The sequence below is a fragment of the Cavia porcellus genome, unplaced genomic scaffold (assembly GCF_034190915.1).
Source record: "Cavia porcellus strain 051 isolate PalLab524CR breed Dunkin Hartley unplaced genomic scaffold, mCavPor4.1 scaffold_2, whole genome shotgun sequence".
In the NCBI taxonomy this organism is placed as follows: domain Eukaryota; kingdom Metazoa; phylum Chordata; class Mammalia; order Rodentia; family Caviidae; genus Cavia; species Cavia porcellus.
The window spans coordinates 78,460,865-78,487,581 of record NW_026947485.1 but is presented as its reverse complement, the minus strand read 5'-3'; the positions used below and the strand labels follow the sequence as shown (position 1 = coordinate 78,487,581).

The 26,717-nt window shown below is 45.0% G+C and overlaps 2 protein-coding genes and 1 long non-coding RNA gene across 7 annotated transcripts in view; 1 reads left to right on the top strand and 2 right to left on the bottom strand.

Annotated features, from left to right (window-relative positions):
* Nucleotides 1-16,049, bottom strand: part of LOC100720364 (glutathione S-transferase omega-2) — a 37,425-nt gene extending 21,376 nt beyond the window's left edge. Inside the window, exons 1-6 of one of the 5 annotated variants that reach the window (XR_010046221.1) lie at nucleotides 15,738-16,049; nucleotides 10,854-10,899; nucleotides 10,225-10,356; nucleotides 9,920-10,028; nucleotides 7,863-8,085; nucleotides 7,087-7,188 (exon numbers count right to left, since the gene is read on the bottom strand). Coding sequence is in view for 4 of the 5 variants with exons in the window: in XM_063244669.1 (XP_063100739.1) it covers nucleotides 7,087-7,188; nucleotides 7,863-8,085; nucleotides 9,920-10,028; nucleotides 10,225-10,258 (468 nt within the window). In the remaining variant the exon portion in view is untranslated. Of the gene's footprint in view, nucleotides 1-7,086; nucleotides 7,189-7,862; nucleotides 8,086-9,919; nucleotides 10,029-10,224; nucleotides 10,381-10,853; nucleotides 10,900-15,737 lie in introns of all 5 variants that reach the window. The other 4 variants (XM_063244669.1, XM_063244668.1, XM_063244670.1 and 1 more) reach the window with 4 other exon arrangements.
* A 1,089-nt stretch (nucleotides 16,050-17,138) lies between these two features.
* Gsto1 (glutathione S-transferase omega 1) lies at nucleotides 17,139-26,717 on the bottom strand. The gene is made up of 6 exons (XM_013158417.3): nucleotides 26,520-26,717; nucleotides 26,310-26,418; nucleotides 23,395-23,617; nucleotides 20,433-20,534; nucleotides 18,204-18,310; nucleotides 17,139-17,369 (listed from the first exon to the last, which is right to left on the bottom strand). Exons 1-6 carry the CDS (start codon nucleotides 26,542-26,544, stop codon nucleotides 17,216-17,218), a joined length of 720 nt encoding a protein of 239 aa, XP_013013871.1. The 5' UTR covers nucleotides 26,545-26,717; the 3' UTR covers nucleotides 17,139-17,215.
* On the top strand, nucleotides 17,266-21,767 carry LOC134475202 (uncharacterized). The gene is made up of 2 exons (XR_010046222.1): nucleotides 17,266-17,392; nucleotides 17,471-21,767. It is a non-coding gene; the product is annotated as an uncharacterized LOC134475202 (long non-coding RNA).

Sequence of the window (26,717 nt, the reverse complement as noted above, 5' to 3'; positions counted from 1 at the left end):
CAGAGGACTCAGCTCCAGGGAGAAAAGCCTGGGAGAAGCAGTGGGTCTCAGGGTTTCAAGCTGCAGGCCCCTGCCACACTGGGCTGAAGCTGAGCTGAGCAGGAGGTGAACAACGGTTCCCTGGGAATGAGCCCTTCTCTCCTCTAGGAAGAAGGCTTAGCCTAGGGTCTGAGTCAGGGCATGCAGCTGTGAAGGTGTCAGCCTTTGGGCACTAAAGGTACACTCTGAAAAGACTAGGCTGGCACATTTTTAACGCATTCATTTTTTTGTTCCAAGCATATTTGTAAGAGGGTAGGGGACACTTAAGCTGTCAGTTATCGGTGTGTAAGGGATGCTGGGTGTGCATGTGAATGAATACTTCTCCCGCGTCTGAAGGGGAGAGGACTTCTTATGCACACAAGTAGTGGAAGAAAGCGTGTGACAGGAAAAGTGTACAGCGTGGTCTTTATAACGTCACACTTCTTTCACATGAAAGAGAAGTAAAATTGAAATTTAAGACAGAAGAAAAATGGTAAAACTGTCAAGTAGATTTTATATATTAAAAAAACTCTTCAAAAGGAACACTTAAAAATCATGGGGAAAATCAGCAAGACCTTGGGGGGTAGACCAGCCATAGACCAAACTCAGAGCTGACACAGTACTCTGGGGAATCCTCCAGCCTCAGTAGCAACCAAAGAAATACAGGGCTGGGCCTGGAGCTCAGTGCATAAGCTTTTGCCTAACGTGTGAAGCCCTGGGTTTGATCCCCCAGCATGGCCAGAACAATAAAAAGATTAAATCAACCACGAGGAACTACTGTCTATTGTTTATTTCTCCAGAACAAGCAAGTATCTCCTGTAATAAATACCCTTCTATGTATACACAAACATGTATAGAGTTTATAGAAATACAAAAATCTCTCTATAGTGTGATAGCCAAATTCCACATACAGTACAATTTCAACTACATAAAAATATACACAATGGAAATGGATGGAAAACAAAATTAGCACTAATTTATAGTTATCAAACAGTAAAATTAAGTTTTAAATAACTATTATTTTAGTGTTGACATGCTGGGAGAGGATATAGCAGGTGGCTATTTTTAAAAATGAGTATTTGCTAGGAGGCAGCTCTTTTAATTGGATGATGAATTCAGTTACCAAACTAGCAGCTGCACCAAAATGCTCAACCAGCCCCTGGTCAGGGATCACCAGTGCCCTTGTGGGGAGGAGTCATGGTTCTAGCCAAGGTGCCAGTCCACGGGCATAAACAGGACCAGTGAAGAATTAGCCAGGTATAAACTCTCTTTCTTATGTTGTAAACAATATATAACACTGAAATTCATAAAAACTTAAAAACTACTATAGTAAGACTTAACCAAGGCAACAGATATAACAGACTAAAATGCCTTTTTTAGAGAAAAGGACATTAAAAAGATCATGATTGACTGGATTTATAGTAATGATCTGAGCCCAAGAGTTTGAAGCTAACCTGGACACCCAGTGAAATCCTATCCTAAAAAACAAAACACGGTGAAAGTGAAGACTATGGGTAAAATTTAAAATCGAGAAAAGATTTAACTACGGATGTCCCTTAATGATGCACACACAACGTATGCAAATCTGTTCTTATGCACACAGCCACACATAAGGCAGGCAAGCGAATCTGGCCCCGGAAGAAACAGCACAGGAGTAAAGCATCACAAAGCCGGTCTATAATCGCTGAGAAGAAAGCGAAGTGCCCTGTGGCCCCTGCTAAGTGGTTCTCATCCCTCAATGCTAATTTGGTTTACTGATGTCCCCTTCTCCTACCCCTCCTTAAGCCTGATGATGACCAGGAAGGGACCCAGCCATGGCCAGCACGCAGACCCGAGGCCAGAGTTACAGCACAAATCCGGAGCATCTGAGAACCTGGCTGAAGCCTGTCTTTCACTGCACTGGACTTGATTCCATCCGTAACGAAAAGATTCTGAATGAAGTCACTGGGGAAAACAGAGCCCCTCCAAGGTCCTGCCGCACTGAAATGCACATACAAGAAACGAAGCCTGCGTCAAGAGCTATTTTGAAATGGAAGAGTCAATAGTAGCAGAAAAAAGAAGGGAGCTAAGAATGTGTGCTGTTTTAGGTTAACGACTCAAGAAAAGCTAGAAAATCCATTTCAGACAGATTTAAAGCGTGGCTAGTCTAGGGCACCCCAATAGTTTGAAAACTCACTCCAGTGTTCAGAATGGGAAGAGAGGGGCAGGCTGCCAGTTCTATAATAAAAGCAACAGTAATCGACCTCAAAAAGCATAGCAAATATCACAGATAAATGTGACTACACAGCAAGATATCTTTAATTTTAATGAAACTGGCTTTTTTTTTTTTTTTACAGTACTGGGACAATTCAAGAATCTTTACACTGAGCTACATTTTTATTTTTATGTATATTTATTAAACATTTTACAAACATTTTATTATATGATTATAATTATGTTATACATTTATACACATGACATACATTTTACTGTATACTTTTTTTTGGTACTGGGAATCGAACTCATAACCTCACACTTGTCCGGCAGGTGCTTATACCGCTGGGCCAAATTCCCAGCCCCACATGACATACGTTTTACTGTATGCTTTTTTATTTTTGAGATGGGGTCTTGCTAAGTCACTAAGTTGCCTGAGCTGGGCTCCAACCTGCAGTCCTCTTTCCAGCGTGCTGAGCTCACAGGTGGGTGCCACCTTGCCCGCTGAGACCAGACATTAAGAAAGTCTAAAATCAGACAGGCACTTACAGATGAAGAGAAGAAAGCTAGATTTTAAGACTGCAAAACAAAACCGAGGCTTTTGCATTACAAGAGCCTAGCAGATTGCACGTTGAAATCTGGGCCATAGGCTGGGTATAGTGGTGCAACACCTGGGAGGCTGAGCAGCAGGGTCATTGCCAGTGTGAGGCCAGCCTGATCTACACAGACCAGCCTAAATTACAGGGTGAGACCTTATCTCAAAAGCAAATGCAAATAAACAAACAAAATCCAGAACAACAAAAACTAACAAAAAAAGAAGTCTTGGCCTATTTCACTGAGAAAGGCTGTGCATATTCACAGCTCACACAAAACGCTGGCTGTACAAACCACATGCGAGTTACAAAAGTCAGGATTGTTTCTAGTATAATCCTTCTGACAAGTTTAAATTTCTCTAGAATCTCTTAAGAGTAAGTATATTGGTATTAAGAAAAATATGTCAAGTAATTGGAGCTCACTGGTCCTGTTCAGATTCTGGTATTCCCTACACGGTAGCCCATATTCTGATTAACATCATGTGGGACAAAACCCATGGTCAAGCCCGCTGGGGCCATACTGGACCCTCGCTCAGTGGTCCTTACATAGCGCCTGTGAGCCGTACTGAAGCCCAGGCTGCCTGGTCACAGTCACTGCTGGGGCTCAGTCACTGTGGATAAAGCCAAATGTGTTACCCAGCAACACGCTGGAGCAGGAGCTCACCAGCTGCCCCCTGTTACCCAACTCTGACTCTGCAGACAGCACACTAAAATCCACTTTGCTGGGGGGCTTCTATACCAAGAACAGCACTGGTCAGGACTTTTCTCCCCTCCTTTTTTTCCGCAGAAAGTTGAATCTTTTTCCAGAGAGTTGTCATGGCCTTATTGATTATATCCCTAATCTTCCTAGTTAATGCTCCAACCCAGTAAAACCACTCCGAAGATGTGGCATGGCCCGGTACTGCCCTCCTAAGCTCTGTCCATTGCATGGTTAACAAGGTCCATTGCCCTCCCACCTCCTCTAGTGGGTGGACATCACATTCACGGCCATGAACTCAGAGCCCAACCTCAATAACTCAGAACCCGCCACTAGATTCCACCTCATCTCCATCCCTTACAATCTCCCCAGTTGGGTCCCCTCCACCTCTTTACCGTGGTCCTGGGGACCTGGCATCCATCCTCTCCACTGTTTCAGGGCAGCAGAAGGACATGCCACTGTCTTTCCCAAAATCTTCAGTGACAGGCCCCAACTCTGCTATGGGGGCAAAGTTCTCGGTTCGGTGGAGAAAGCCCCTTGGCTTCTAACTCAGGTCCAACCTGTGCTTCTGACTCATCTTGAAGAGGCAGCAGAAGTGTCACCCAACCCTCACACCACTCTTTGTACATCTCCAGCTTGCGCTTAGCACACCAAGGTTTTAGATGAATTTGACCTGTGTTCTGCTCTGGGCTCTCGGCATCCTGAAGGTCTCTGATTTTTTTGTATTCTTACTACTTAGTTCAGAGACCACCTTGACAGTGCGCCCCAGTTTGCAAAAAAAAATTAGAGGAATTGGCCAAAAAAGGTTGCTGCAACTGGGATCTCATCTTATTAAAGAGCTTTTGCACAGCAAGAGAAACCACCAACAGAATAAAAAGACAACCCACAAGGAGGGAGAAAATGTTTGCCAGCTATTACTCAGACAAAGGATTATTATCAAGAACATAGAAAGAACTCAAAAAATCCAACCTCCCAAATTAAAGACCCAGTCCAAAAATGAGCATATGAAATGAATACACACTTCTCAGATGAAGAAATACAAACAGCAAATAGATAAGCGCAAAAATGTTTAGCATCACTGGTCATTTGAGAGATACAAATTAAAGTAACACTGAGATTCTATCTCATCCAGAAAGAACAGCTATTACCAAGAAATCAACGAATAACAAATGCTAGAAGGTCTGTGGGGGAAAAGGAACCCTTCTTCACTGTTAGTGGGAGTGCAGACTGGTGCAGTCTGTGGAAATCAATGTGAAAATTCCTCATAAAACTAGGATTGGAGGTCATATTTGACCTGACTATTACCCCTCTGGGTATCTTCCCAGAAGAATTAAAAACAGCGAAGTAGGGGCCAGGGACATCACTCAGCAGCATGAGTGTCTACCTGGCAAGCACAAGGTCCTGATACAAAAAAAAGTGCATCCATGTTTGTTTATAGCAGCACAATTTGTAATAGCCTGATCTTGGAAATAACCTAAATGCCCATCGAATGAAGAATGGATAAAAAAGATGTGGTCTTTTTATACAATGGAATACTACTCAGCCACAAAGTAGGATAATCTTGAGACTTTTATAGGTAAATGGATGCAACTAGAGACCATACTCATAAGTGAAAATAAACCAGATGCACATGTATAAATACCATGTCTTCCTAGTGTGAGAAGCTGAAAGAAATAATATAGTTAAGATAGTTATGCTACTAATTTCTCTTAGTTCATTGAAAAGAAAGGTTTGTGCTAATATTGCTTGGACAATTAAATGCAGATATCTTGTACTCTGAGTAACAATTTAAAGATAACCATACACAGTGTATTAACAATTGTTACCCTCTACTTACCGTGTTCTGAAATTTTATTTCTTTCTCTTTTAAACAAAATAAAATTTTAAAAAGTAAAAGGTTGTTGGAAAGCCTAAACTAGGTATGCATACGAAGTAGCTGTGGCAGAACTCACAACCCAGAATCCTGGTCCAGTTAGCCTGGAAGCGCCCCAACTGAAGAGGACCTACGCCTGTATCATAATTTTATACCTTTTTTTATACCAGGATCCGAACTCGGGTCTCACACTTGCCAAGCAGGCACTGCACCCACTACACTACATCCCCAGCCCAATTACGTACACTGAACACTCTGTAATTTACAGTTTCTGCATCATTTAAATGCAAGAGGGGGAGATCCATCAAAATGTGTTTCAATTTTTCTTAACGTAAAAGGGCTTTGTTCCCTGACTCCTTTTCCCTGGGCCAGCAATTATTTACCTGGGAGAAGGTACCCAGGCATAATGGGATCAGTTCGGCTCATCTTTTTACAAAAGACTTAATAATCTTCTACTCACAAGTTTCAAACGTCTTTTCCTTTCCAAAGCACAGTTTCCCTGCCTGCCCACTCGTTCTCTCCTGAGCGGTCCTGTTAAATAAACACTGTGGCTAAAGGTAGTGCTGGGTTGGGTGCGCTCGGTCTGAACCCACCCACCAGGCCTCTTCTTGCCCAAACTCTTGGAATCTGGTACAGTGAAGGTGATGCCCCAGGACTCCTGCCACCCCATCAGAGGCCTCCATGGTTCCTGGGCCGCAAGGCCAAAGATTTGGGGGCTCTCACTTCCGACCATTCAAGAGCCATGAACACTGACACTCTACAAATCTAGTAGGAATGAAGCAGAGATAAATTTAGTCTGCTTCCACTTGATAAAGGTCAAATGGAAGAGTAGGAATGATCAGGCCTCCTTAAGGGGATCAAAAGAGCCCTTCACACTGCAGCAGAGAAACAAACCACCCTGAAGGGAAGGAAGCCAAGTAAAGCACCTTGCAGACTACACAGAGGTGGACAGCAAACAGTAAGATGCTCCATTCTGCCTGTTAAGGAGACGCCAGCCCCAGAGACTGGGTCTTTTCTACCCATTTTCCTCTTAACTACAGAGCACTGATTTTATTTAGGATGCCTCCTAAAGACAAATCTCCCAGCCTTCTCCACAGACAGGAACAGTCCTACTGCTAAATTCTGGCCCATGAGCTGGAAGTAGTCTTTGGATTCCGGGGTAAGTTCCTGAAAGGAGCAGTCATTGCCATTTTAACTCTGTTCTTTCCAGAGCCTGAACCTGGGGTGCAGTGGTCACCCTTCCAGGAGTGAGCTTGTCGTTTTGAGAATGAAAACCTCACACTACCAAGGACAGAGACAGATTCTCAGTCCCTGGTAAGGTCAGGAGGAAGCTGTCATAAACCACCCACCTCTCGCCTTTCAGCACTAGAGAATTGGTCCTCCTAAGGTAAACGGACAACTTTCAGTGCCCACAATCGCTAACCAACATGCTGGGTGCGTGGGCAGAAGCCACCAAAGATGCTGGGGGAGCGTGACGATATCCAGAGAGGCAGAATTTGGTGCCCGTCCTCCACACCACCTGGCCAGGTTCCCAAGAAGGGCCCCACACAGGTCAGTGGAGGGCAAGCACCTGTGAGCCACAGCCGGAGGACTAGAAGCACAGCTGCTCAGAACGAGCAGAGAGAAGGGGCCCGGGAGGCAGTGACCCTGGAGGAGGCCTGCAGGGCTCCTCAGCTCCTCTACTCTGTGGGACGGGCAGGGGCCCCAGGTACCTCTTCCAGGTTGCAGAACTCCCGCCGCAGGGCAGCCTTCAGATCGGTACATTCCCTGCCGCTTCTCAGCGCCAGCAGACACTCCTTGGTCAAGTGTGGGACCTGATCACAGGACACAGGCTCTCAGTGGACACAGTGGCAGGGACTCTGTGTTCCTGCCTGGCCTAAGACTGCAGGGAAGCTTCCTCACTCCAACAGGGCAGGCCAGCAACAACGCAGATGGCCCCACTCTGTGTGAAGGGCACTAGGAGACCCCGGTGGGTCCAGGAACCCACTCCTCACAGCACCCTGGTAACCAGGCAGGTTAACAGGTTCTCCAGGACTGCTGCTCCCGTGCTGTGCATTGTGAATCCTCAGTGTTTGCATCTGGAAAATGGGGACACCACCAGTCCCCACCTCCAAGAGCAGATGTAGGATGAAACAAGTTAGCCTCTGTAAAGTGGAGTGGTATTTGGCAATTCTTAGCCCTTAATATATGTTTGCTACTAATATCATGGAGTTATTTTTCTTTTCTTTTGAACTACAGATTTTTCCATCCCTTTTTCTTTCATCATCCACAGTTGCCACCTCTTCTGTCTTGCACAAGTGCTGGCACTCTTGTCCCACTTCAAAGGCAACCCCTCCCGGTATTTTTTGATCTGAAGTCTGGGAAATATTCCTTTTAAGGATCATCAGTTTTCAGCCGCACCAAAGCCTTAGCAAAGCTTGGGAGCCGAAGCATGGGAAAGACACATAAAGTAACATGGGATAGAAGTGGGTCTTTAAGTGGAAGATACCTTACAAAACAGCTCCAGCAGCATCTTCTGGCGCGCCCGTTCATATGTGTCATGTGGAAACAGCTTCCTGCCCGGGTACGTGTCATCCAGGTACTCACAAGTGATGACCGACTCGTAGATCAGTTGACACTGGCTGTTCTCCAGGACAGGAATTTGGCCGAAAGGGTGTTTTGTATAGTACCAGTCAGGCTTGCTTCGCAGGTTAATATTGATAACTTCATGTCTTACAAAGCAAAGGGGAAGGCAGAAGGGACAAAACTGAGAAGTGTTTGCAGGCGGGGCACATTTTGAAAGCAGAAAATGGAATTAAAAGCTTGTCTTTACAATTTTTTTTTGAGTTTAAGTTTTGTGTTAAATACAGAGCACCATCATCCTCCCCACTGTGGTAAGAGGTGTGAGAAGTTTTCTAGGCCTTAGCTCCTGAAGGCTTCATAATTCCTCCTAAGGTCAGTTCGCCTCACAGGAAATAGATTCAAGGAGGTAGAACCTCAGACCCAACTCCTGCCATCAAACTGGACAGCCTCGCTTGAGATCTGGGCCAGATTCCACCACCCTCCTGTGCTTAGTGCCCTAAACTATAAAAGAAGGGCAAAATCGTACCCATCTTTTGGCATCTTATGATGATCCAATAAGCACCTATGTGTTATGGTTTGTGTCTGGGTGTCCCCCCAAAGCCTCCTGTGGTCAGTTTTTGTCAGACGTGGCTGAACACAGAGTGTAAGATTGGTTTGTAGCGCAATGCAGTGATATAGGGGGTGATTTCTGGCTCAGTCCACTCATTGGATCGGTACCACCCTAATCCCAGTAGACTGGATATGAGGGATGGGAAGAGGGTTGTCTCTCTCTTATTGCTTTTGCTGTCTTCTGCTGCCATGAACTGTTGCCCCTCTGCCATGTGCCACCTGCCTCAGAGCCAGCTGATTATGGACTGAAACTCTAAACCTGTGAGCTAACTAAACCTTTCCTCCTTTAAATCTCAGTGTCAGGTATTTTGTCTCAGTAACAAGAAAAGTAACTAAGACACTAAGTATAAAGTATAAAGCTCTGTCCCTAAGCTGCCAGTTTGTTCCCAACTGGGCAAAAACCATTGTTTTTCTCAAAACACAGTTATTCTTAGAGTCAAGTAGATTTGAACATAAGGGAAGAATCTAGAAATACATGTCATATACACATAGCAAGGTGGAATTACACAGTTCTGTTTTAAACATGTCCATACAGATGTCTGGATTCTCTGCCATGAGTCGGTGACTCTTTAGTCTCCCGTAACCTGCCATGGGTCAGAGCCTGGTGACACATTCTGTACACTCCAGCCTGAGTGGAGGCCAGGCACAGCTTCCAGCCAAGCCACTCTGTTTTCTTAATCCAGACCTCCAGGAGCTGGTCTCCCAGAATTCCTTCTGGGAGGCCACTCACCCATCTCTCAGGTATGTGAGAACCCTCTAGAACCTTCCAACAGCAGTTCCTTCTAGCTCTGTATGGGAAGGATTTGTTTTTCCCTCTGACAAACATTTCTGAGTCCTTAGTATGCACCAAGCTCTCTTCTACTCCATGAATGGAAGAGATAAATCCCTACCCTGAAGAACTCACATCTTTCATGATGGTAGGACAGTGTGTGGAGTAGTGAGAGAAGTTGGGGGCAAGAATGGAGGAAAGACAGGTGACCAAATAGGAAAATGTCAGCTGAAGGTGAAGAAATAGAACACAGGTGACCTAAGAAGCTTGGGATGGGGTGGGAGCTGCATTTGAAGGTGCTGTCAGGGGGGCCTCTGTGGCTTTGGCTGTGTCCTTCCTAAACAGACCTTTAGAGGAGACGTCCAGTTCCCCCATGCAGTCAATCTGCTTACTCTGCATTACCTAAGTGTTGTATGCAAACACCACTCAGGTAGCCTGCATTTCAAAAAGGCTTACAAAAAAAATCTCTTACTTGCCAATCACTTTGCCTTGGAAGAAAAAGACAAGGAGCCCCTTCTAAAATCAGAAGGTGCTGTAGATTTTAAATATTCCCCTAGCCTGCAGGGTGTGGCTTGCTCAGGGAACACCTAGCTCCAGCTCCTCACCTGATGCCTTTGGCCTTGAGGACCAGACGCGTCCTGTGTGAGTAGGGGCAGAACCTCATGCTGTAGATACGGATGAGTCCCTCGGGAACCGGCCCTGGGGGACAGCTTCCTGCAAAGGGTGGGGCAGGGGGAGACAGAGGGGCTCACTCAGCGTCCTGCATCCCAGCAGGGCTCTGTGCTCTGCCTCCCCTGTCCCAGAGAAGACACCATGGATGCATGGGCCAGGGCATGGCAGTCCCTGTCCAGAGCCAGCGTCCTTGGCCTTCAGTGTCCCCAGCCCTCCAGCACTGCTGGAGAGGACTCACCTTTCCTCAAGGTCCTGGTTGCATCCCCTGACATGATTTTGAGTGTCAGCTGGAGCCTGCGCTCACAGTGCCCCCTGCAGTAGCTCCAAGGAACCGTTCCTGCCCTGAATTCAGTTTTTGGACATCTGGACACTGAAGGTGCAGAGGGGAAGTGATCTGGGATAGAAGCCAGAATAACATAACACAGAAGATACTGCTCCACCTCCGGAAGCCCAAGAATTAAAGCGGGCAAAATCATACCAAATCAAATCCAGGTAAGTACCTCTTGCTTTGGATATTTGGGTAGAACAGCTAGTGAAGCCTCCTCTACATCAAGAATCCACAAACAATGAGCATTAAACCCCAACATGCGTTTCACAGTTTAATATAAATTGACCAGAATAATGCTTCTTCTTCCCTTCCTAAATCTCCCTTTTACACCTCATAAACAGCTGGCTACGTCTTCTGAACAGTAAGTGTGTGTGTGTGTGTGTGTGTGTGTGTGCACGCGCGCGCACGAGTGTGCATGTGTGCTTGTGAGTAAGGCCTGTTTTCACGTGTCATAGGAAGAAAAGGTTGAATATCAAGACCTCACACCCCCCAAAGAGTAACTGCCAGTGTCTATTCTATTTCCAAAACATCTCACTTACCTCACTCTACTTCTGGCCTTACATGTGAGATTCTTCTACCCACGTTCTGAAAAACAAGTAGTGAAGAAGAACAAGATGCCTGGAGTAAGGAACGCTTTATAAGTTCTCCCCACCTGAGACCACATTCCCGAGAATGTCTAGCTGCTAAGGATGCATTCCCATCAGCCCAGCACAATGACACAGCTCCTCTGTCCACTCGAGGCAGGGAGCTAGGGACCCCGGCTTTGACGCTGCTGAGCTGAGATGTTGAATTTTCCTGGGCAGAAAAAAATTCTTTAGATTCCCAGGACTGAGCTCAAGTGGCAACTCCTTGCAAGTATCTTGCAAGATTATACATAATGCAGGAAAGTAAAGTACAGTATGTCTCACTCACACTAAGTTATTTCACAACAGCCAAACGGCTAGTACAACTCCTATTTTACAAAACAGAAATCAGGGCTGGAGGTTTAGCTCAGCGGCACCAACTCTTGCTTGGCAAGTGCCAGGTCATGAGTTTGATCCCCAGTGCCCAAAAGAACCAGAAATCGGCCCCAGAAAAATGAAAATCATTTGCCTAAAGTGACCAACAGTAGAATGGAAGATCTTTAAAACTCTAAGACTGACTCACGGCTCAGCCTCTACCGCCAAAACAAGGGTGTGTGTCCAGGAAAGCACCAAGGGCATAAGGCTATTCAACAGTTGTCAGCTGAATCTAAATATCTTTCATTAAATGGTAGAGCCTCATCACACAGCTTAGGAATAGGAACCTTTTGGCCTTTGGAATTCTGTTGTATCCAGAACTCCAGGGCCAGCAGTGTCAATGTCTTCTCTCTGCAGAGTAAGAATCTCAGAGCAAGTAATCCTACATTTTTTACTAAGTCACCGAGCAGTTTTGTGAAATAAACTTGGATGATGGCACAGCACTGGTGGTTGCTTTATAAAAGCTGAGGAGTGGCAAAAATGTTTCAGTGAATGCAAAGAGGCTTAGAAGGCAGTCAGCCAGAAATCCAGTTTTGGAAAAGACAAATTTGGAAAAGGCAACTTGATATCTTCCAAAATGAAGTAATCATTTTGGAAGATACATTTATAGATAACTACTACTGTATGAAAGGCAACTGGATGGTGGAACAGAAGAACCACGACACAGTAGAGCTCCCAATAAGTAGACAAGGAGATGGTTTTTGGACAGATAGATTCAGCCCTCATGTAAAGAAAGCAGATTTCACACAGCTGAGAGAAATGCATCCAGATTCTAAGCGGGAAGGCCACAGGAGGGAAGCACAACTTCGAAATCAACATAAATAACTCCTAACACATACTCAGTACTTCATATGCACTGATTCACTTAATCCTTAAAATATCCCCGTGAGGATTCACTGTTCCTACACTTTAAAAGATGAGCAAACCAAGGCCAGCGAGGGTCAGCTCTTGTCAAAAGTCTCACGACTCGTCAGGGGAAGGGAGGATTCACAACAGCAGCATCTGGCTCTGAGGCCAGCCTCCTGACCAGCAGCAGTGGACTGAGAAGTCAGGAACTTTTCATCAGATAGTAAGTATTTTATGCTTTTTGGGTCACTTGGTCTCAACTACTCAACTTTACCCTTTTAGGGTAAAAAAGAGTCATAGTTAATATACAAACTAATAACTGTGATCTAGTAAAACTTTATGCATACTGAATTTAAATTTCATAACAGATAGATATAGATATAGATATGGATATCTTTATTTTTAAAGCAATTTTAGGTTCACAGTAAAATCAAGCAGAAGATGATGGGGAGTTCCCAGGTACTCCTGCCCCCACATACACAGCCTCCCCACCTACCCATTCCCAACTAGATCAGTGTGTGTGTGTAGATCCAGAGACACAGGCTGACACAAAGTCATCTGTACATCACTGCTCATCGATTCCTTACATGAATTTCCTATGATTTGTCATGTCGCTATGATTTGTATTTGATTTTTTTCAAAGTTTTAAAAATGTTTTAGCTCTTTGGGGTAAAAGCACAGCAGCTGGCTGCATTTAGCTGGATGACCTCAATTTGGCCATTAGCAATGAGCAGCTAGGAATGGCCAAACCAAGAATTCCACTTGCAAATGAAAAGTTCTACTGTGCCAGAAAAAGGTTTGTTTCCAAGTTTTTTCTCCTCATTCCCTTTTTAAAAGCCATCACATCTTAAGGGTTGGAAATTGTTGTTCAGTAAGGGTGGATCTGAACAAAGGAACCCCAGTTCTGAATGCAAGTCAGCTAGTGGGGTAGGACGGGGATTCAGCGCGTCTTCCTTTCTTGGGAAGCAATAGTTTTAGGGCTTTCCCATCAGGCTCTGGGGCCAGATGGGCTTAGAGACCCGGCTTTGGCAAATAAGCCTCAGAACCTCTCACCTTTACCTCCCTGCCTGTAAAACAAGAGCATAGGCTCCCTGTGCCAATGGGATGAAGTCACACAGGTGCAGTAAACATTTAGGGTGCCTCCAAATCAATCACGTACTCTAATGACCGAGAACATGTTTCTAGTGGCAAACTGCATTCTCATGAAGGATGAAATGCACTGTAACTCAGCTTTCCCAAGCATTTAGAATTAAAATTCAATCCACAATGTTTAATCCAAATAAAACAAAAGCGGCAGGTGACATTTCAGTACATGGTTTAATCTTACCGCAGAACACTACAATTTCCCTAGAAAGACTTCAATTATGACCTTTAAGCTTACTGTCACTTTAAGATCCGAAAGGTAACTCTGAAATCCTCTTCCCAAGTTATTGTTCCCTGTTTACACCTCTGTTATACTGATTCATCTAAGCATAAACAAATTGCAATGAAGCCCTATTAAACCAACTCCAAATCAGCTTTCAAACACCTCCAGTGTAATCAGATCTGCTTTGGAAATGTAAAGCTCTTTGGTCATGGCTGTTTAATGACTTAAGCTTTTTAGAAAAAGGAAGCAGCCACTGAAATCATTTCCTCACTGTTTTCATGGGTGCTAAAGACAGGAAGTGAAAGTTACTGATTAGGTGTTCAGTTATTGTTGACAGTGTCCAAAGGGTCAGACAAACAAACTGGGTGTGGTGGCATGTTCCTGTACTACCAGTACTCAGGAGGCAGAAGAATCCCCATAAATCTGAGGTCAGCATTGACTACACAGCCAGACTTTGTCTCAAAACAAAACAAAAAATGAAAATGAAAACAAAACAAAACCTCTGTCCTCCAATGTGCCTGTATTTGGGACTTGTTTCCAGGAAGCAAGGATTAAAGGGAACCCAGTGAAGAAGTTTTGGATGTATTAAATAAGCCTACTAAAATCACCAGAGGGAACTTCATTTCCCCACTAGGGAAAGTAAGGTCAAAGCAGGCTTTCTTTTTAAGCATTTGTGTTCCTATCCCTACTACTCTTTACTCATTGAGAAATCAAAGAAAAAAGTTTTTAACACTTTTACATAATCATGTAAAGGCAAATTTTCAAGATTTTCAAGAATTTCAAATTTTCAAGGCAAATTTTTCAAGATTTCAAGACACTCCAAGTCAAATATTTATAAAATCAAACAAACACAGTGAGTTTGCAAAAGGAATGTTAAATTGCAGGCATAACAGTTATGGATCAAAAGGTGGAGTTGACCTTCACTATTCAAAAGGAATTAGTTCCATGATTCTGCTTGGACACCAAAATCTGCAGGTGCCCAAGACTCTTATGTACAATGTGTGTAACTACCCGTGGTCTAACCCACCCTTCCACAAGTTTTCAACCATTGCATGGAATCCCTAAGGCGCCATAATAATAAGCTACATAGCTCCATTACATTGCTTAAAGAATAGTGACCAGGGACCCCCTGTCTATACATGTCGCTTACAAATGCAAGTTTTCTTCCAATTTTTTTGGTTATGAGTTGAGGCTGGTTGAATCTGTGAACGTGAAACCACCCCTAAGGAGGGCTGTTATCCTCTTCTGGCTCAATCTCCAAATGATACCAGTTAATGAATAATAAGTCTGGAGCAGAGAATTTGTGAAGTCTTATCTCAAGAACAGTCTTAACGACTAAAGGAGCTCATGCTGGATTTGAACCTTCTTTTCAGCATTTACTATTGGGTAACCTTGGGCAAACTACAAAAGCCTTCCCACCCCTAGTGTTCTGACCTGGAATTTGAAGCTAGTAGTGCCGATGTATCGTGTGGCTTGGGCAGGTTTAATTGAGAATGAGATGTATTTACGAATTAGCAGGTGTCTGCTTCCTACGCGTCCAACATGAGCTATTATTATTTGAATGTAACAAGGAAGATTTTCAGTCTTCAAAAAGACTGGACATGCCCAGAAACCATATTCCCTTGTCCGTCGGTGCCTTAATCTAAAGGGGTACAACTAAACTAATAGGTGTCAATGGTTGAGATCTGAGGATTGGGGGTGGTCTTCGCCAGAAAAACAAGAACAGCATATCTAGAGTTAAAATGTTTGCTTTGAAGGCCTTTATTGTTAAGTCTTGGTCTGAGTACTTTTTGGTTGGGGGGTATTTTTCGTTTGTTCTAGACAGGTTCTCACTATGTAGTTCAGGGTTAGACTGGTCTTGAATTCTATAGAGCCCAAGCTGGCCTCAATCCTCCTGCCTCAGCCTTCAAAGTGCTGGGGTTACAGGTGTGTGCGACCACGTTGGAACTTTTTTTGAAATTAAATTATTAGATGAAATATTAGCAACGCTTCTATAGGGCCAAATTTAAAGTCAAGAAGCCTATTCTGGGACCCCAAATTCATGAAAACCCCTAAGTTCAAAATTGACTCAAGCCCCTCTTGCCTCCGAATATAACGCTGGCCGGCTGGACCCACCAGGAGAAGGGAATCTGAGAGGCGCTCAGGAACTTTCACAGATGTGCAGTCGGGACCTGCCTACACCAGCGGCAGAGGCGGGGCTCAAGAAATCTTACCCGCCGATTGGTCTCGGAGCCTGGAGTTTCAGCCAATTCCAAGAGCGCTTGGAAGCGCTGGCCAATGGGCAAAGCGGAGCGAATGGGCTCCCGCGTTAGGGCTCCAGCAGGCGGAAGTCAAGTCACCGGCGGGGGCTGTGGCCGGGCGAGGACGCCGGGGGATTCCCCGCTCCGCAGCGGGGAGGGCGTCTGCCTCGAGCCGCCGGGGCTGGCCGGCCGGGACGGCGGCAGAGCTGGATCCGCTGGGCCCGGGCGCGGGCCGAGGGTGGTGGACTGAGGCCGTTTGTGAAGTCAGTTGGTTCGGCTGCCAGGGGCGCCCCTCACCCCGCAGCGCCCCGGCAGCAGCGGCCGCACCCGCCCTGCCCCAGGCCCTCACCGCCGAGCGCTCGGTGATTGTCACGCACTGCGACAGGTCCTTGGAGCTGGGTGTGGCTCACGCTCGTAACCCCGACAACGGGACGGGGGGGGGGGATGGGGCAGAGGCAGGAGCGTCTCAAAAAAAAAAATAAATAAAAAAAAAAAAATAAAACGATCTCACCTGGGAGAACTGCCCACTTGTGGAGAGCCTGTCTTACAGTAAAGAAGGACCAGGGATGGACGGAGAGCAGTCTGAAGGCCACGAGTTCAATCCCTACTCACACACACCGTAATCATTGGGAGCTTTTGCTTCCTAACAGACACAAAGTGAGGGCAGCTCCCGGGTTGGAGCAGGCCGGCATCCCAGATTCTAAGCAGTGTCCTGAGAGTGCTCCCCAGATCTTCCTGGCAGCATCTCACGGCCTCACCCTCCCAGGACCAGTTCGTTAACTCGTGGAACAAAACCAAGCCCTCTGAACCACCTTCTAAGGTAAAACAGAAACCCAGCGGCCCGGCCAAGTGAAGATGGGATGCACACTGTTCATAAGCATCTGAATCGTGGACTGCTTTTCCCACCTCACAGCACTTGATGCAGAGGGGGCACCTGTGCCGTGCCTGACTGGGACTTGGAAGGAGACTGTAGGGCTGGAGGTCACAGGCTGCAAAACCACAGAGGAGGCCACCTAGCTCTGAGGTGACCTGGAACTGGGCTTCATTTGTGACAGCAAGATAAGAGAGGGAGTGAAATGATGACAAAAAAAAGACTAAGGAACTCAAAGTTTCTCAGCTCAAACCCAAGGCCATCTCTTGAAAAGGCAGTGGAGTATCCGGTGGAAATCTGTGCAGTTAGAAATCCAGATTAAAGTCCGGATGGCACTAGAGACAGTGATGGCCGTTTTTCAGGACAGAATAGGATGCAACCCAGAGCCGTTGGAGCATTCTGGGATAGTAAAGGGGTTCCTACTTAGGGAGGAGGAAGCTCATGGTCCTTATAATTAAGCCGTCAGGGTGTCAGGTCAGAGACAAACAAATGGGACACAAGAGTGCTTGAGAACATGAAGGCATATTAATTTTAATATCAGCAAAGGAGTACAGCAGAACTTCACTGCTGACTCTGCCCCTCAGAGCCCACTGTCACAGGCTTCCGGGCTGTTCTGTAAGTAAAGTTTTAAGAAATTCTTATAATGCTTCACATCCATTAGGAGGGCTTTAACTGCGGGGTCTGTCTTCATGGCTGCCATCCAGAGCTTGAGTTTTGGAGTTGCAGCTGCCCACCTGTGGGAGGAAGAAACAAAGAGGTAAGAGACTCCCATAAAGCATTGTTATCATCTATAGATCTTGTTTTTCCCTAACCTTTAAAAATATTTATTTTGCAGGACATGGTGGCACACGCCTGCAATCCCAGCTCTCGAGGGGAGGCTGAGGCAGGAGGATCACCATGAGTCTGAAGCCAGCCTAGGCTACAGTGAGTCCAAGGCCATGCTGAACTACATAGTGAAACTCTGTCTCAAAAAAAAAAAAATAATAATAATCATAAAATTTTCTTTAAAAGCATCTTTAAAATGTATATAACCATATATATTGGATTTGAAAGGTATCAAAGATCTTTGTTTTACATGTGGTGAATCTGAAATGAATGTGAAATGACTTGCTCAGTAAGTGTGAAAACTTGTCCAAGCTGACAAACTCATAACTTTTTAAAGAGAACTTAAAAAATCCAAAAAATATTACTCAATCTGTCACCAGGTTAGATCTAAAAATAACCCTGAATAGCCCTAACCTGTAAAAAAAAAAAAAGGGAGTAAATCAAGGGAGCTGGCTGCCAAACCCAAAACAGCATCCAGAAAATGAAATCTTGCTAAGCGGAAGGTAACCCTAGTCATAGCCTCCTGCAACAGCATCCTCATGAAGATGTGCATCCTTGTGCAATAGAAACCCCCACCCCTTCCCACAGAAGCTGGAGTAGTGAATGTAGGTCTGTGACCCAGGACACTCCTGCTTGTTCTCGTTCAGGTGTATTAGGTATTTTAACTTTGGTTCAGAAAAAATGTTCAACAGAATATTTTTGCAACTATCATCCTACAAACACAAAATACTCAAATGCCTTACTCAGTTAGCTCCTGTAATTCCATCCGTTCAAACCAGGGCCAGATGAGGTAATCAACCAGACCAATAGAATTGCCACCAAAGAAGGTCGTCTTCTTCTTAGTCAGAACCTGAACATCAAACACAATAACAGTACCCAGTAAGTGCCCGGTAAGAATCACCACCAGAAAGATGAAGACAAGTTTAGTAGAGCAGGTTTATCCCAACATCCCAGATGAGCTTTTTTCTGTCTGATCAGAAAATTCAAGGAGGCAGGAGGTATAGCTCAGCGAGCACAGGACTTGCCTAGGGTCCTCACGGCCCTGGGTTCAATCTGTATTCAGACTATAAAAAGAACTGGCAAATCAATAAAAATAGCAAACAACTCATCAGATAAAATGAACAATACTTGTTCTTCACAAGAGAGGATGCCCAAGTGGCCAATAGTTTTTTTTTTTTTCTCAATAATTGTTTTAAAACGTGTTCAACTGTATTAACCACCAGGAAATGCAAATTTAAGCCAAAGTGCTATCCAACAGAATGGTTGAAGTGAACAAGACAAAGTTAGGAAGGGTGTGCAATGGCTGCAGGTAGAAATGTAAATTGCTACAACTGTGTTTTAACCGTAAACATATCTTTTATCCAGAAATTCTGCTTGGTAACATAGGCCGCCAAGAAGTATTACAGAAACGTGCATGTTTGTAATAGCACAAAGGTAAAAATGTTTGCCCTTTAATATCTGTAGCTTTTCAGCTAACATTATGTAGATTAGCTGTCATATCTACCTGTCTTCTGCCTACTGTTAAGCTCTCATTGTCTAAAGAATAGATGTGCTTCTACATGGTCAAGCAAAAAAGGATAAATTTCCAAAACATTCAAAAGAAGAAATGTAAAACCCCCAAATCAATCACCATGAAAGAAATTGAAATGGTAATGAAAAATCTACTCTTGCAAGAGACACCAAGCTCAGATGCTTTAGGGAAATAGCCCATCCTTCTCAAATGGTTTCAGACATTAGGAAAATAAGGGAAGTTACCCAACTTACTTTAAGAAGTTAGAATTGATACCAAACCAATAAACAATAACTACAGAACAATAAAGTTGGACCAATTCCACTTCTGAACACATATGCACAAATTGTTTTTACTGTCAACTGGTTCTAGTACATATATGAAAGCCCACTGAAAACAAGTAGGTCTTATCCGAGTAATACACCAGAGAGTTCAACACCAGAAGAATCTGTCGTACTGTCATAGTGACCAGATAAATGGGGAAAAAACCTGCAACCGTTTCAGTGGACATAATACCCAAAACATTCAATATTAATTCATGATTTTGAAAAAGTAAAGTAATAACAGAAACTTAGTAGAAAAAAGCGGGGGGGGGGGATGTTCAGGAAAAGCCTGCAGTAAACTTGGTGCTTATAAAATGTCAGGATCCATTCCGTAAAAATCAGCAACTGGGTCTTCCCTCAGGAAAGCTTCAGGCTGAGTGCAGATGGAACAGCTCAGGGCCAAGAGAAAGGCTCTGACTCGGGCCTCAAATGACAGCTGTCCCCAAAAAGAACACGCTGGGCCTGCTCAAAGCTCTGTGATGTGTGGCAAACTTTCTGTGCTGGAAAATATAATATTAACTGGGAAAAAGAACACAGAAGAACACACATGCGATGATTCCAGTTTTTCCTTTAAAGACAGGGAGTGATGAAGATGAAACAAGGTTAGAAGAGATGGAAGTAAGTGACAAATTATGGAAATGTGGGTAATACATTTCTTTTTCCCTTGTCATTTTAATATCAGTGCAACCAAATATTTAAAAATAAGCCATAACACAGTTATGGTACCAAGCACCCATTTTTTGGTGCTAAATTTTGGTGTTTTGGTTTATATTGAAAGCAGAACAACTTATAGCAATCTGTTAGATTTTTTTTCCTTTGCAATACTGAGGACTGAACCCAAGGGCGTTCACACTGAGCTATATCACCAGTCTTTTATTTTTGGTTGGAGACAGGGTCTCACTAAGTGGCCAGATCACCCAAGCTGGGCTTAATCTTGAGACCCTCCACCTTGGCTCATCAGAGGATTGCAGTTACAAGTGTGAAGTACTACATCCAGCAGAAATTCATTTTTATCAGGTATTATTCCTAATTACCATAAAAGTAACTTGAGAAATGGGAGAATGAAAAACAACTGAAAGGAAAAGAAGGGCAAACACAGGGTGGATTATAATACTATAAAAGCTGGGAGAAATGATTACCTCATCTAACACTTTCAGTTCTTTCTTTAATTCTTCTTTTGCACCAGAGCAGTCTTCTTTAGCTTGCTGTAGTCTAAAAATGCTCGTTGTCAAAGACGACACCTGCACAAAATTTTAGCTCATCACTGTGGGGCCCACTGCCTTGGCTTCCTCAGCTCAGAACCCACACGGGCAGGGGCACCAAGTCCCTGTGTCCCACAAGGGCTTATATTACAAACTGTCCTGTAGACAAAGATGTGTTGGTTAGGATTTCATAAGTTACAAAGAATAAGTCCCACTTTAGTGAATCTGAGTACACACTTCTCCTTAAAAGACAGAGTGGGCTGGGAATGTAGCTCAGAGATACTGCGCCTTCCCGGCAAGTATGGGGTCCCGAGTTTGATTTCCAGTACCAAAAAACAATAGTGGCTCTCAGAATTGTTGGAAGACTGAACCAACCTGCTGGAACTCAGAACGCTGCAAAACCAGGTCAGAAGTGGCCTAATGCGACCTGCCCATTGCTCCAGTACAGCGGGCACTCGTCCCAGTTTGTCATTTTGTAGGAAGCAGATGCTGGCAACTGCTAGCAACACCAGTCATGCCGCTGCTGCTGCTCTGGGATTCAGTCTCACAGCTGCCAATGCACCTGCCACCACACTTAACAACAGCACCAGTGACACACACAGCTCACATCTTGGCCAATGCTACCACCTGTGCGCCTGATAGGCAGAGCTTTGACCCCAGGTCTGGCCCCAGATTTGGAAAAGGAGCAGAGCGAGAGAATTTCTCTGAGGTCTACTTTGGGAGGAACACACAGATGACTCCAAGGGGCTGGAGACCTGAGAGATACTTCCGTGTTTGTGGCAGAGGCATCTGTGTTTAACAGAAGCCTTCGAGATGACCTCACTGTCAGGAGTCCATTCATCCCAACTTCCATAAACATGAACCTGAGAAAGTCATGAAACCCCATCACGGTCCTCATAGAAGCTGAAGAGCCGGCGGGCAGCCCTTCTGCCGACAGTTCCATTCTGACTGCCTAGTCCTCCATCCCTGCTTTTCCTTAGGTACAAGCAGCGGTGGTCAAAAAAATTCACTCTTAAAAATGGGTAAGTGTGTTCAAAGCGAGGGAGAATATTCTGGGAGCCTGAGGGATTAATGGCGATGTCTTTTACTGTAATCCATGTTATAAAATGTCAAATGAACACTGTATTTTTATCATACCCTGTATCTGCACCATAATATTTTCTATATATCAGTTCCCTTTCCAGTGTTCTTAATTTCTGCTTCCCCTAAAAATGTATTTTTAATGTGGCTCGGACATTTCAGTCTCCAATAATTACATATATCTTCAAAGCATTTTTACTGTCTTAGACTCAGTGTTTCATTTCTAAATTCCCAGAAGAAATGGTGACGGCCAGCTGTGGCAGGGGAGGGTGGGGTACACTTCTGGTCCAATCAGCTATTGCCTGGACAGTGGGATCATGTGGTACACACCCCCTCTTTTCCCCTGAAAAGGAATGGAGAGATCAGTGGGCACCTCCAGCTTTACCTGTCATACTTATTTCCTTTCTCCAGTACAGTGAATCTAACTTCTAAACTCACCAGAGTTTCCTGTAAATATTACAGGCTATTCCCATCAACCTTGACCACAGCCTCTCTAGATATTCTTGCGCTGTCCTAGTGAATGTGATGACTCCTGAAGCCTTCCTCAACCCTTGGGAGGATCTCCTCAAACAACAGCCCCCTATAAGTCCCCCCTCTTCTAGGTGTTTTTTAAAATCATTTTTCTATAGAAAAATATTCCTCTATGCACTGAGTATACTAACCAAGGTAACAGTTTTATTGGGACATAATAGGACATTGCGGTTTTGGTGTCTAAACATAAATCTGTTTGTCCCTTCTGTGGTGCTGCCACTAGCTGAACTAATCTGCGGAGATGCTAATTAAGATGCAAAGGCTTGTCCAGAAAAGCTGTTATTTAGCCAGAGGAGAGCTATGATGAACTCTACACTCAATGCTAGACTTTGGCTGTACAACAAAAGCTAACACTGAATAAGGACCACATGTCAGACTGCTGTGGGTGTTTCACATCAACTGATGTTTACCCTCTAAGAACACTTATTATACTTATTTATACATGATCATTGAAAGCACTGGGGGATAAAGTAAGAAGTAACTTTCTCCAAGGACACAACAGGAAAGTGGCTGACCAGGCCCCAAGCATAGGCAGTAAACCAACAGTGATCAACAGAGCCCTCACCTAGGGGAGAGCAAACAGGAGGATTAGAGCCTCACTGGCCTCTTCTGTGAAAGGCAGTGTGTGTGCTGCAGGGAAAGGTAAACAGAGCTGAGATGCTCTTGTTTGCCCTGAGCACCACGGGTGGAGGGAGTCAGATGTATCTCGCATTGCTAGTTACCATGTCTGAGTGAATAAAGTCCAAGGGGGACCAGACCCCTGGTCCCCACATTGTAACCCATTCTGTGTCTCTGTTTCATCTTCATCTCCCCTTGGTCAGGTACAAGCTCATAGGCTAGACCTGCACACTCATCTTCGTAGAGCTCACCTTCCCTGTGCAGCACACGCAGAGCAGCAGGCCGAGCCTTGCCGAGGGTGATTAGGAAATGGTGGCTGTTGGAACACAGGGTGAGTGCCCTGACCAGTCCAGGCAAGCTTCTGGAAGGCAGTGGTGTCCCAAGTAGAGAACAGGGAGGCGAAGCAGCCAGAGAGAAGAGGGAAGACTGCAGCAGAGCTGAGACAGTATCGAACTCAGGAACACAGCTGGATTACAGGCTCAGGGCAAAAGAGAGGACTGGCTTTGGAGAAGTACCCAGGGGTTAAATCACGGAAGGACTTCCAAGGACATGTCGAGCTGACAAGAGGATTTTCCTCTTTGGCTTTTCTCTCTTAAATGGCTGATCCATAAACAGTAGCACTGATTTAGCTTTTAAAGAAAAAAGGAGCTGAAACTTCCTAACTGCATACCTTAGAAAATAGCTCAAAGATCATCTTTTGGCACGCTTTCTCATAAGGGTCAGCTGGCAGCAGCTTCTTCCCAGGATACGCTTCATCCAGGTACTCACACGTGATGACAGATTCCCGAATCAGCTGACCCTGGCTGTTCTCTAGCACCGGGACCAGGCCAAAGGGATTCTTTTCAAAGAACCAGTCGGGTTTACTTTTCAGGTTGATATTGATGACTTCGTGCCTGGAAGACACACGTAAGGTTATCAAGAAAGCAAAACATTTCTTTCTACTTCTTCTTTCTATCCTAACTGCTCCTGCCATCCATGTCACTGTCCGTTCGATCCAGTTTAGAAGTCAGTGTTGCCATGACACCGCTGTACTTGTTTTAAGAGGTAAACTGTTACCAATGCCTCCTGTAAGTGGAACCATGCAATATTTGCCTTTCTGCATCTCAATCCATTTAGAAAAATATCCTCAAGATCTATTCCAGTCGCCACAGACTGCAGAATGTCCTTCTTTGTAAAGGGGCCCAGTGTATACACATTATTTCTTTACCCATTTATCTGCTGATACACACTGGCATTGCCTTTGGGAATAACACTGCAGTGAACAGGGGAATGCAAACATTAGCATCTCGTTGGATGCTGATGTGAGGCAACTTCTTGAGCTGTATCTACTGCCCACAATGGGAGTCAACATGTTAAAATTCTTTTTATTCTGATTCAGTTCAAAATGAATGGATTCAATTGAATTCATCTGGCTCGTATCAATAAAACATTCCTTGCTTTTTATGAGGCTATCAAAGAATACTAAACATCCATTCCCAACATGAACTTTCAGATTGCACCTTCATGTGTCAGCGCTTTTAAGAATGTTGCATGTTTTTAGAGATCATTCAAAGTAAAGCTGGGTGTGGCAGTGCACACCTTAATCCCGGTACTCAGGAAGCAGGAGGAATGCTGAAAGTTCAAGGCCAGCCTGAACTATATAGTGAGATGCTGTCTCAACACATAAACCAATCACAAAGTGAACCAACACAAGCAGAAAACAGGTGAGATCACACTATATTCAGGTTGTAACAAGACCTACCTTGTATTTTGCCTGAGAGATTAGAGAAAGTACCCAATAATTGTTAATTCTCAAAACTTAATCAGTGCCCAACAAAATGGGCTACTCAAAAGTAATGCACACAAAACCTTTTGATGCCTATTTTTCCATGCATAGCAGTAGCTAAAAGAACATTTCATCTCAGGATTTAAGTATGTAATCCCAGCACTCAGGAGGCTGAAGCAGGAAGGTCACCATGAGTTCTAGGCCATCCTGGGCTACATACTAAGCTCAAAGCCAACCTGAACTACATAGCAAGACCCTGTCCTAAAAAAGTAAAAAAAAATAAAATAAAATAAAACTAGTATGTAATCTTCCATGGAACAAAGGAACGGTCAGTTTGAACTCTAGCATGTGTTTGTGTGCATATATTAAGAAGCGCATGTGCTGACACTACTGGGCATACTCTCATACAGCTGTTACAAAAAAAACATGTCTCCCTGCCAAAGAATAATCTATATTTCTGAAACTTTGCACTGTGAAAACAAAAGGTGGATCTTGGCTGTCCATGATCGTGCATTTTGGTTGGTGTTTTGAGCTGAGTCAACCTGGGCCAAGGACCTGGAAGATATGTGTATCGGTACATCGTGAAAAACTCCAGCACTTGCCTGGCAAGTGTTCCTGAAGCAGTCCAGCTGACCTCTGCTGTGTGCACCATCAGGAAGGGATGACCTACCTCCCTGGCTTCTCTCCTTGCCATTTAGGTAAAACACTTTCACATTTCGGTTACAAACCTGTCCCAAGAAGCCAGGTAACTGTCTCCACCCTACATTTCCAGAGGGAATCACAGGACCCTGTACTTTGTACCTTTAAACCCAGCTGTGTTGGCTTTTGGGCTTTCCTATTACATGAGGGCAAGGTAAGTTTGTTTGTTTGTTTAATGCAGCTTGACTTTCACTTGCAATGAGTTCTAAGTCAGCAAATATTAGTGTCTTAAACGTTACTAAGGAATTCTTTTGCTGTGTGCTCAAGATCATGATTTCATTAGTGAACTGATAGCTGGTCAAAAAACGTTCTTTTAAGGTTCCGGCGATTGAACTCACAGCTCTGTGCTCACAAGGCAGGCTATTATGCCGCTGAGCTAAATCCCTAGCCCTCATTTTTCTTTCTTTAGGATGCATCTTACATTTCTTTGAGGGAGAAGAAACCGATTCTCCCCTAAGAAGACTAAAATTAGTTTACACACTCTAAGCACAAATGGAAAATGTAAAAACGGGCTGTGTTTCAACCTACAGCAAAGCCTTCTACAACACCGGCGTCTCATGAATATCTATGCTCAGGGTTCCCCCGGTTCCTGGAGGAAAGAGGTTCCAGTCAACTCGGACCTCTGGGAAAGCCCAGTGACGCGCCTAACCCTCAGGTCGGCAGCCACTAGTTTCAATGAGGCTGCCCAAAAGGAAGACACCACTGTTATTTAACTAAAGCAGCAACGCAACGCATGGAACCGTTCCCAGGACAAGTCACTCCGCTTTCTACTAGCAAGTCCAGGTAGGAACTCCGAGGGCCATGCTCTCCAATAACACCCAGACAAGAATGGAGAAGCAAAAGCGAAAATGAAAAACCCTGGACCAGGAATCGCGGTCTCCCCGGGGCTAAGACAGCTGCTGCCGCCCACCACAGTGATCTTTCCCAGAATCGATCGTAGGCAGACCGTGGAGGGTACTGCTCCCTGGCCCCTCCGCTCCGCAAGACTGATCCAAACCACATAACGCGGAGAGGCTCTGCAATTCGCTGTGTCTCTTACAAAAGGCAGAGAATAGTTCGCCTTTCAAACGTTAAGCTATAAGCCTGAAGCCCTCTCCAGGCCGCCGCAGCCCCGCGCTCACCGGATCCCCTTGGCGTTCAAGACCAGCAGCGTCCTCTGGGCGAACGGGCAGAAGCGCATACTGTAGACGCGCAACACTCCATCCGGAACTGGGCCCGGGGGCGCACTGCCTGCAGGACGGGGGGAGACAGAGTCACGGCCGAGGCCCGAACCCCCTTCCCCGTACTCTATCCGCCCAAGAGATCCCCGTCCCGCGCCCCGCGTCCCGCACCTTGGGAGAGGCTCTTGGCCGACATCGTCCCCCGGCACACCCAGCTCCGCGCACCAGAGGCGCTGCAGGAAGTCGTGGCCGAACCCTGTCCTCTTTATCTCCCTCCAGAACAGCTTTGGGGGCGTGAGGGCGACGCCGACTCCGCCCGCTCCCGTCCCCACCCCGCAGTCCGCGGTAGCCCATAATTAAAGGGAACGA

What these genes read in the sequence shown, in the direction of transcription:
- Gsto1 (XM_013158417.3), bottom strand. Translation starts at nt 26,544, where the DNA reads ATGTCGGCCAAGAGCCTCTCCCAAG. An exon ending in GGCCAAGAGCCTCTCCCAAG is followed by an intron (nt 26,419 to 26,519) that starts GTGCGGGACGCG and finishes CCCGTCCTGCAG; the next exon opens with GCAGTGCGCCCCCGGGCCCA. An exon ending in AACTGAAAGTGTTAGATGAG is followed by an intron (nt 18,311 to 20,432) that starts GTAATCATTTCT and finishes TTTGATGTTCAG; the next exon opens with GTTCTGACTAAGAAGAAGAC.